Here is a 10,680-nt window from a genome sequence, read left to right as displayed (position 1 = left end):
ATAATCATATTTGACATGCACACTTTATATTAATTTAGGTTGATAGACCATCACAAAATTGATGGTGTAAATTTTTTTAATCTAATATTTTAATAATAATTCATCGAGATCTAAATTTTTAAGAAATAGCCCTTTTGGTCGCGCCAAGTCTCGTGGCGCGACTCCCTGAAGGGTCACGCCACATGCTTCGGCGCGACCGAGCTGCCACCCAGGCACACGCGTGCCAGCGAGCCTGACGTGGCAAGACTGAGTCGCGCCACATGCATTGGCGCGACTCGGCGTGGCGCGACTCAGCCTAATACAGATCCACCCGGCCAGCCTTCTCTTATTTTTTTCTCCCATTCTTTTTTCCTCGTTCTAAATTGTAGTTCACTTTAATTTTGTCCTAAGTCAAATTTCACTTATTATGATCAAGTTTATAGAAGAATGAACCAGTATTTACAACATCTAGTTAGTTAAATCTTCATGAAATATGTCTAGATAGTGTAGTTATTTTGTACCATCTTGTGTTAATATATTTATATAAAAAACTTGATCCAACATCAAAGTTACAGTAGTTGATTTAGAATAAAACTAAAGTGAACTATAATTAGAACATTGGGGTACAATCCATTTCCCTTGTTTCTTTTTTGATCCAACACTACTATACTTGCACCGATGACTTGGCTAATAATAAATTGATGATAATGAAGCCATGTAATCTGTCTATAATGTGGTACTTGAATGATGTAAGGTTATTAGCAATATTTTTATATGTCTGATTTATTTAAACTTATGTGTTTCTTTTCTTAGATGATTGTAGGCATGAAAAGAGTATTATATTGTGTAAGAAACCTCTACATTCACCTCACCCCTCGTGTTTTTCCTTTGCTTATTTGTAGGCTGCTTCAAGAACGTGCTTATATAATCAGTACCTCCCGCGACGAACACATTCTCGGACAACACCAGCGGTGGACAGAGCAGCTCCAGGCCCAACGGTGGAAGAGTGTGTCTTTTGTTGCACATGGATCTTGTTTATCTATCATGCACTACTGTAATTTGAATTATTCTTATAGTGAACTTGTAATGTGCACTTTGTGGTCATGTATTGATACTATTATTATTAGACGTGTAATGGACGACACTTTGTGCAATCGAGTATATTGTAATGTCCTATCAAGGTAATGTGATATCTACAATCTTGTGATTGGCAATCAAGTATCTTGTCTTGCAAGGAGTCGGGTCATTTCCCTTGACGCCAAAGTATCTTGAGCCAAATCTGGTTGGCACCAATGTGAGGGAGTCGCGTCATTTTCCTTGGCGTGACTAATTGGCGCGTAACTACTCCAGTCCAGATCTGGTCAGTGCTACCGCATGGCGTGACTCCTTTACGTGTCATTCCGAGTGTCTTGGCGCGACTCTTCAAAGAGTAGCGGCGCGGCTCAGTGAGAAGTCGCGCCAACCTTTGACCCCGACCAGATTTGGCCCAGACCAAATTTTTGCTAACTAGTCACGCCAAGATAAATGGTGCGATTCCTGATAACTGAAAAGAGTATGAAAATAAAACATAACAACAACTTGGAAAGCAAACATAGTAAAGGAAGTGCTAAGCCGAGTTTAGCTTCTTATAAGGAAATCAAGGCCAAAACATCTATCATTTAAAAAATGATCTCCACGGCATTACAGACCTGAAATAACACCACACTGATAATCTTGAATAGATACACCTAGGCATACAAGTGAATGTGGGCACTGAGTTACATAATCCTACAATTTAAATGTAGACAGAATAAAACAATTAGCTATTTGTGGGCACGTCCTAATAATGACTTCCCATGCACAGGATGCATCGTCAGTAATGGCGCAAAGGGAGCCAGATAGTTAGGATCTGCACCCTCTGAGCTTGATGTCTCCTCGGACTCTTTGCTGACGATGTCTTGAGGTGGTGCCTCCTTGCCCCTCCTACGAGGGGTTGCAATACCGAGAGCCCCTTGTTGGCCGCGACGTCCTCCTATGAAAGATAATTTATTCAATATATGTACAGCTAATTACAATCATTAAGTATCAGAAATGGAAATAATATTGTAAATACGGCACCTGTACATTATGTACACAATATTGCAGGAGGGGCGCGGTCGGTATCTGTACATGATGTGTACGTAATATTGCAGGAGGCAAGTCCTTTAAAGGGGGGCTCATCATCATTGCCACTCGCCCACTCGTTAACAGTCCATTTTCTTAACAGTCCATTTTCATATAAATATCCAGGTCAATTGACAAATGGCATTCTCAAATTCTCAATGGCAAAGCATGTAATCGAAAATTCAGACATGAGTGCATATACAAACAGATAAACAAATGAGAGCGGGGAGGATCCATCAATCACAAGGCTAGCTCTCACACTGCCTGACAAAACCCCAATCGGAACCGCAGCAAACGTGTCCTACAGTTCCCAATCCTCTGCTGCTGCTGCTGCTGCGAACATGCACACCTTCTCTCTCGCCAGGGGATCAGACCAGGCACGTCAACGTTAAGATGTGCCTACTAATTTTCCACACACACAGAGAGAGATCACCTCTGCAGCAGCAGCAGCAGCCGGGTATCGACAGGAATAGAGAGAAGGTATCGCAAACAAGGTATATATGCATAATCCATCCATGTATCCATCAGGAACAGCGAATCAGGACACCGCGGCCGGCCAAACCCGACTCGGAAGCCACGTCAGGTACCACCGCACAGTTCCCCGCCCCTGCCACCACCGATGCCACGGTAATGCAACGGGAGAGCAATTGCGAGGCGGCACCGTACAGATGGGGACCTTAATCGACATCCGCTCAAGAGAATGGCCCGCGCACAGCCTCGATTCGGACCCACCATCTCAGAGCCTAACCAACTCAAATACTAAAAAATCCGCGAAATGGTTAAAATACTAATTGGTTAGAATGGAGGAGTTACCAGGATCGGTTTTCCTTCGTTTCCCTTTCGAATCGGGAGGAGGATAGAGTGGATCTAGAGGAGGAGAGGGAGGGGCGGCGCCATGGAGGTCGGGTCGAGTGGGGAGTGGAGGAAAAAAGAATGGGAGAAAAAGAAAGAGAAGGCTGGCCGGGTGGATCTGTATTAGGCTGAGTTGCGCCACGCCGCATGTGGCGCGACTCAGTCTTGCCACGTCAGGCTCGTTGGCACGCGTGTGCCAGGGTGGCAGCTCGGTCGCGCCGAAGCATGTGGCGTGATTCTTCAGGGAGTCGCGCCACGGGACTTAGCGCGACAAAAAGGGTTAGTTCTTAGAAATTTAGATCTCGATGGATTATTATTAAAATATTAGATTAAAAAAGATTAAAATAAAAAAATCTCTGGCTGGCTCCCTGCCTCTCCAGTTTCCGCAAACGAGGAACGCGTATTACGTAAACTTCCAGAGAAGGCGTCAATGGTTGAACATAGAGCCATAGAGGCGGGAGCTCCACCTCTATCTCCCCGTTCCATACCTGTGGTGGAGCACACCGCACGCGCACCAGGCGCACTCCCCTCCCCTTCGCCCTCCACTGCGCTGCCGACCCCGGCCGGCGATGGCCACGGCCGCCGCCTCTACGTCGCTCCGCCCGCCGTCGGCATCGCAGCGTCGCCTGGCGGTTACATGCCTCACCCTGAGCATCCCGATTTTTTCCCCATCGAACTCGTGTCTACCCATCGTCGGCGTCCTCTAATCATCCGTGCTTATACTTAGCAGAGTCTGCCGCGTCGGTGGTGTTGGGGGATCCCGGTGCGGTCCGCCGGGGGGAGTGCATTCCGCGCGGAGCGGCGGAGGCGGTTCGTGTTCTGTCCTTGTCTCTGCTTGTAGTTAAATTTACTTGTGCGCACTTGTGTGGGTGCTTCTGGATTAGAAATTACGCACTTGTGTGGGTGCTTCTGGATTAGAAATTATGGCCTTCTGCGCAGTTGCACGAGTTGTTCTGACTAATGTGATTGTTGGGGTCATATCCTTAGCCTTGCTGTGGCATCACTCAATTGCTGTGGGCGGGATTGATAAATTTAGTGGATTGGGCAAATTTTATAACTGAACAGTGAGGACGGAATGGATGTTGCAGTAGAACTGCCGTTGTCTTTTGTAGTTGCTCAACCCTTAAATGCGACTCTGGAACTGTAACTCGTCAAGCAGTAGCATGGCTATTGTTAGAAAGTTTGGATATGATAACTTTTGGGTGCTGAATTGCTGACGCAAATCTGTTAGGTATGCGTTAAAGTTAATACTACCCTGCAGTCATCAGGGTCTATGTTTCTATCTTGAACTTTGATGCGGAAGTCAGTAGGGAACATTGCGATTCTTAATTAAGGACTTATGATTTCATTAAACAGGAGCACTCTATTATGTGCAGCTGATAAAGCTCCTGAAGAATCCCTCAAGAAGACCATTGAAGTGGACAGGCTGATTGATATGCTGAGGGATGCAAATCCTAGAGAGGTAAATACGATTTATATCTTCAATCTGGCTTGTAATTAGATCACAGCGCCTTTTTGAACTATGATTGCTGTCCTAAATTGCAATTTGGACCTCAGCCTATAGATTATTTTTTGACGAAGACTCACCTATAGATTTAATCATTTAATCCAATTTGAAAACCACTATTCTATACTATGCTCAGTTTGAGTTCGCTTCCCATGTTGCTTGTCCAAAACGTGCAGAGCTGAACAGTTTGATCAACTACTTGAAGTGTAGAAATAGTTTACAATTGACTTATAAACTGTCAGACTGCTTTTAGTTTTTTTACTATTTCATTCTACATGCTTGTACGGTGTTTGAAGTTTGCCTAACCGCTTCACTAGATTAGACTAATGTGTCTATTATTATTTTTTTGACACAATGTGTTCAGCTGATTAAATTAATAATACACCTTTCTTGCTTGTAAACAGCTTGATCAAATTGTGGTTGAAAATGTTCTGGCATTCGACGCTGGTTTCTGGGTTCGGTTGGCAGCTAGAATTGATATCTGCAAATCGGATGATGATAAAGCATGGTTTCACATTGGAGACAATTTTGCTTCCTGTGGATGCTAATTTCTTCCATCTCAGTTAGTCTAACATTGCAAATGGCTTCTCTTTTTTGCCTTTTCAGAAAGATTATGAAGAGCTGGCTGAAAATGTCATGAACATTGTTGACCGGCTTGTTCACAAGACTGATGTAAGAACCATGTTCAATGGTGCATAAGTGCTCATATAGTATCACTATGTCTTGATGTGAAGCATGGAAACCTTTGCATTTGTTTTGTACTTTTTTTTATTACTGATATATGTTGCATGCTGCTAATTATAACCTTAAGTTATGCAGCAAAAGATTGAGCAATCAACTGATGTGCTGAAGGCAATCATTAGTCCTGTGATGCACGAAGGAGATGTGAAGTGGCCACCAAGAGAACCAGGCACACTCAAATTGATGGAGAAAGTAAGGCCACACCTCTCCCTATTTTTCTTCATACCTTCAGATGGTCTCGGCCATTACTTACATTTTGTCATGGTCTTTATATGTTATCTGCAACAAAAAAAAATGCACTGTGAAAATGTGGTGGCCAATGTGATACCCCAAACATATCTTCTTCCATAATTTCATTCAAAGTATGCTTTAGACACCACTGATGTTGCCATTGCCGCTACTTTCCAGCCAACATTTTTTGAGGCTTCAGAGATTTAATTATTATTTGTTATTTTCTGTGTCACATTGTTACCTAGAAATTCTAATTGCTCCCTTTTTTCTTCCTGAGTTCTAATATGATGTTTTTATGCCATCCTGATATTTGCAGGAAATATCACGGCGAGAACAGGAAGGACAGCTTGATGAGGGATTTCTGTCAGAAGTTAGTGCTCAGTTGAGGCAAGTAAGTGTTATTTTCTCCCTTTTATTCTAGCAAGTTCTGTATCATTCCCAACATAAATTGAATTTTGTTTTTCTTGTGATCAATGTATGTTTACATGTGGTTAGGCTAAACAAGATGGAGATAAGCCAGGGCTTCAAGCTATGCTGCAAAAGGTGTTGCAGTTATATGCTTCCAAATCTCTCCAAAAACGTAGTTACGCGTACAAAGGTAGTTATTCTTTATGCATGACTTTTAGGCTATTCAACTATAGATGTTGAGTAGAACTACATTTTGATTTTGTTCCTGAGTACATTTCGTCTTTTTTCAGGGGGGCAAGTTGTAGTTCCTGAAAAGTTTCTTGAATCCATAATACAGGGTCTGTATTGGCACTCTGAGATTATGTCTTTCTCTTTTGCATCTGCTAGCCATCATATCTGATCAGTACAGATTGTGCAACGCAGCGCCTGAGAATGAGTGGAACAAGGTGTTGCTTGACGGACTTACTGTAGGAAAAGGAGACATTTCACCAGATGATCTTTATGCCGTTATTAGCAAGAGAATCGAGCGAGTCTTAATTCGCACGGTGAGATCAACAAACATATTGTTTCTGCAGGGAGCAGGCATGTGTCTGCCCTCGCACTGAAAAACTTTCTTCCTTTCTGTGTTCGACAGGAAGGTGGTTCTTACCAGCAACGCATTCTTGTGGAGTATCTAAAAGAGATACAAGCTAGAGCAGAGGAAGTTGTCAAAGTGCTTCAAGGACCAACTATTTAAAATATGCCGATCCGGTTTGCAGTTGACACTTTACATGTTTTTTCCCGTTTGATCATAGTCTGAGGGGCCACTTGGCTCTGGCTGAATCTTGTTAATGGTGTTTGGCAGATAACTATGAGCAGGTATGTTTCCCCATTTTCTGCATACATTGAGAACCCAGAAGCAATATATACTCTCTGCGTGTTAAACAGGTTTCATCTTCCAACCAGGTCACACAAGGGGACGGGAGCGCCGGAAATGGATAGGAGATATAGAGCCATGGGAAGTGTGCAACTACAGCAAGTCGTCCGTGTTTTTTTTTGTTTGTTTTTTGAGTGATCGCCCATAGAGTATTCAGTTTCTGAATTTAGCTTTCATCTCGAAGACCCTGGCTGGTTTAGCTGTCGGGATAATGAGATTTTGTTGGTCTTGTCTGGCTGAAAACTGCAATATACTTGTATACTACGCAGATGGAGAAATGGAATACATCCACACGGGTGTACGTAGCAGCTTGCATATCTGTAAAATTCGACGATACGATCTGATCATGATGTGTGCAGTTCCATTGGTTTGTAGTAGACTGGAACTCTGGTCTATGGTTGCCTTCTGACTGACGAGCACCGAGCTGAAGAAGCAATCAGGTGGCAGTGGCAGTGGCAGAGGGTGACAGGATCGGCGACCGCCTCCCCTCCCTGCGGGCTACTAGGCAACTAGGCAAGATGCCTAGGGTGCGGCTACTCCGTTAACCGTGCAGTACGAAGCAAAAATGCCGCGGTGGGATCAGGATCTGTGGGCTGTGGCCGGATCACGGTTAAAAAGGCAGGCGCCGAAAAAAGAGCAGCCGGGCGACTTTGTAAATTTTTTTTTTCGAATCGAGGCCATCCCCATTTCCATTGCTCCAACGGAAATACCAGAAGTCTTACACAAAAGAGAGCATAGGGGAACAAGGGGAGAAGCAACAGAAGTTGAAGCTGCAGAGACTCCTAATCTGGTTCAGGAAAGCAGACTCAGCATGGCCTCGGAAATAGACAGTGCCGTTATTACAGAACCACCAAAGTAGCTAGATAAGTCCCCAGAACACTAACAAGGTCTAAACAGATTAAAACTACTCCCGGGCGACTTTGTAAATGAAGTCTATTTATAAAAGTTTGGCAAAAAACATCACATCACATATACTAAATGATGTCTATTTATAATTTTTTTTGTACGAATAGTTTGTAAATCGCGAGAAGAATCTAATAAGCCTATTTAATCCATAATTTGCAACAGTAACCATTTGTTAATTATAAATTAATTATAGATTAAGTAAACTTATTAGATTCATCTCGCGATTTCCAATCTATTCAAAAAAAAATTATAGACTTCATTTAGCAGTCCGAAATAGCAAGATTCTGTTTCAAAAATTTTGGCGAAATGAATTAAACACACTTCGGCAGATGTGGTGTGCGTATCCACTACCGGATTCACTGGCTTTGCCGAGTGCCGGTTACACTCGGCAAAGGCCAGTTTGCACTCGGCAAACTCTTTACCGAGTGTTACACTCGGCAAATGCCACTCGGCAAAGCCTCCCACGGCAAAAGGATCTTTGCCGAGTGTCGGATTTCGGACACTCGGCAAAGACTTTGCCGAGAGCCTTAGCACTCGGCAAAGCAGCCACGTGGCGCCACCCTGGGTCGGCACTTTGCCGAGTGCCTAACGGCAGACACTCGCCAAAGTTTCAAACTTTGCCGAGTGTCGGCGTCTGGCACTTGGCAAAGTGCCGGCCCAGGGTGGCGCCACGTGGCCGCTTTGCCGAGTGCTGGATCCTGGCACTCGGCAAATATTTGAAACTTTGCCGAGTGCCAGGGTTTTAGCACTCGGCAAAGTACTATCGTGCTGTCCTGTGGAAGGCCACTTTGCCGAGTGTATTGGCTTAAGCACTAGGCAAAGTGGCCTATTTTTCTTTTTTTGCTTATTTTTTCTCTATTTTTCGATACAAATACAACAAATATATATATAAATGCAGGGGTCATTACTGGCAGTTATAATGATAAATATATAATTGTCAGTTGCGACAATAGCATCGATACAAATAACACAAGATAATGTCCATCACATTACATAAAACGAGTTTGAAAGTCCATCACATAGATAGAGTCCGAATACAAGTCCATCACATCACATCACAAGTCCATAAGGGTACTACAAGTCCATCACATCACAAGTCCAGTAGGGTACTACAAATCACTCACGGTCAGGTGGAGGGGGGGGGGTGGCCAAGATTGCCATGGGCCCGCCAGCGAGTTCTGGTCCGGAGGAGGGTCGTTTGATGCGTTCCACGACTGTTTCTGCAAATAGAAACACATAAATTGAGTAAGAATAACAAAGATATAATAATTAATATCTACAAACAAAACATACTCACGGGAGTGTCAAAAGGTCCTATAGGAAAGTAAGGCTGAGCTGGTAAGGCGAAGGGAGGAGGCGGCGTCGCATAGTTCATCGACGCGCCAAGTCCTTGCATCCAGGTGACCATGCTGTGCAACATAACCGACTGCTCCTCCCTCAGCTTCCGCTCTTGCTCCAGCTTGGCCTCGATCTCCAATCGGCACCTCCTCTCCTCCTCAAACTTTGCCTCCATCTCGGCCTACAAGATTTAAACCTCCATGTTACAATACGAAGCAAAGTTTCATTTTAATCATAGAACGGCAACTAAATCTAAACTAACCTGTCTCTGGTGCACGCTGGCCACTGAAGTCTCAGGACGTGGGCGTATGGGCGGGGTCGAGTCGGTGGTACTTGCCCTAAGCTGCGAGAGACTGGGCGTACTCACCATGTCGACCAAGCTGTTGGCGATCAAGTACCGCCCCGTGCTTTTTCCCTTGTCCCGCCCTCATGATGGCTTCTCTGGAGAGTGGCGCGGTGGTCGGATCCCAAATCTCCCCATGGAGCGCCCTTCCCACCTCCGTGTACGCATTGATGCGCGCGTGGATGCTTGGGTTTGTGTAGGCCTCTGGTGGAGCCGTCGGGTTGTAGGTCACGTCCAACGTCGCCCTGCCCATGTGAGACATGGCGTACGCCGTGAAGTCGTTGCAAGACTGGCCTGGATGAGACTCCGACTGCCAAGAAGTCAACAAGATGATTAGTAAGAATTAAAAATATAGCTTTAGAAAGAATGAAGAAATTAGTGAACTTACCTAAGTATTCTTGTACTCGCCGAGGCTAAGGCTCCCTTGATGATGTGCCGGACCCGGCATCATCAAGCGGCGCTCCCGGCATAAGGCGTGCTGGTGGGCCCAATCCTCGCTGATCGCCATGTCCACCATCATAGACCAGCACTCGGCCTTGTTTGCGTACCAGTTCGGAGGCACCTAAATGTAATGAAGTGCATGACATATTGTAATATCAAATACAAGATAAATGAGTAGAGATGGCATTTATTTACCCTTAAGTACTGGTCTCGCGTGAGGAAGATGTCTCTTGCGGCTGGTTTCTTGACAATCCTCTTCTCGAACTCGGCGCAGTACACAACGATGGCCTGGACACGTGCCTCGTATTGCATGTCCTTCACCAGTTTGTAGCAAGCCTGGTGAGCCAGCTCGTTCGCCCAGGCCTCATAGCCTTCCTCGCACCTGTAGAAATCCTGCATATATACCCACAAGATAATTGCAATCATTATTCCAAAAATTGAAACAGAATGCGATATTTCAACCATTTTAGTGCGAGGATGACTTACCCACAACTCCCCGACCACCTGCCTCGCTTTGGTGGTGAAGTTCCTTCCATCGCGATCAGTAGCGTCCGGGCTGGCCATGTAGTGGTCCCACGTGTATGCCGGCTCCAGCACCCCGGCATGCATCACGAGCCCGGGGAAGTGCAGCCGGCACAAAAGACCTAAGATACCATTGGGCTTCCGTTTGTGCTCACCAGGCTGCACAAAAAACCACCCCCTGCAAGAGTGTTTAAGGTAAAATTTTAGTTAGTATTGCAATTTTAAATATACGTAATGCATAATAAATAAGTACTAACATACTTACTTAGGCTCTAGTGGCCGAATCATCAGACGTCTCGCTAGAGGTATCGGACGTCGCGGGAGTTGCGACGGTCCACGCAATCACACCACCCG

The 10,680-nt window shown here is 44.9% G+C and overlaps 1 protein-coding gene across 5 annotated transcripts; it reads left to right on the top strand.

Moving 5' to 3' along the window:
* Positions 1-3,445: 3,445 nt before the first annotated feature.
* On the top strand, positions 3,446-7,138 carry LOC120661345. Of its 5 annotated transcripts, none has more exons than XM_039940168.1 (12): positions 3,449-3,605; positions 3,704-3,783; positions 4,330-4,435; positions 4,885-4,983; positions 5,087-5,152; positions 5,300-5,413; positions 5,769-5,843; positions 5,948-6,050; positions 6,151-6,198; positions 6,284-6,405; positions 6,495-6,718; positions 6,806-7,138. In XM_039940168.1, exons 1-11 carry the CDS (start codon positions 3,543-3,545, stop codon positions 6,594-6,596), a joined length of 978 nt encoding a protein of 325 aa, XP_039796102.1. In that variant the 5' UTR covers positions 3,449-3,542; the 3' UTR covers positions 6,597-6,718; positions 6,806-7,138. The 5 variants fall into 5 exon arrangements, with proteins under 5 accessions (XP_039796105.1, XP_039796103.1, XP_039796102.1 ...); XM_039940172.1 differs by having other exon boundaries at positions 3,452-3,605; positions 4,350-4,435; XM_039940171.1 differs by lacking the exon at positions 6,151-6,198 and having other exon boundaries at positions 3,446-3,605; positions 5,769-5,839; positions 6,248-6,405.
* Positions 7,139-10,680: the final 3,542 nt, after the last annotated feature.

This window comes from Panicum virgatum, chromosome 2N, assembly GCF_016808335.1.
Source record: "Panicum virgatum strain AP13 chromosome 2N, P.virgatum_v5, whole genome shotgun sequence".
Taxonomy (NCBI): Eukaryota; Viridiplantae; Streptophyta; class Magnoliopsida; order Poales; family Poaceae; genus Panicum; species Panicum virgatum.
The sequence above is the reverse complement of the archived record's forward strand: the minus strand, read 5'-3'. Positions and strand labels throughout refer to the sequence as shown.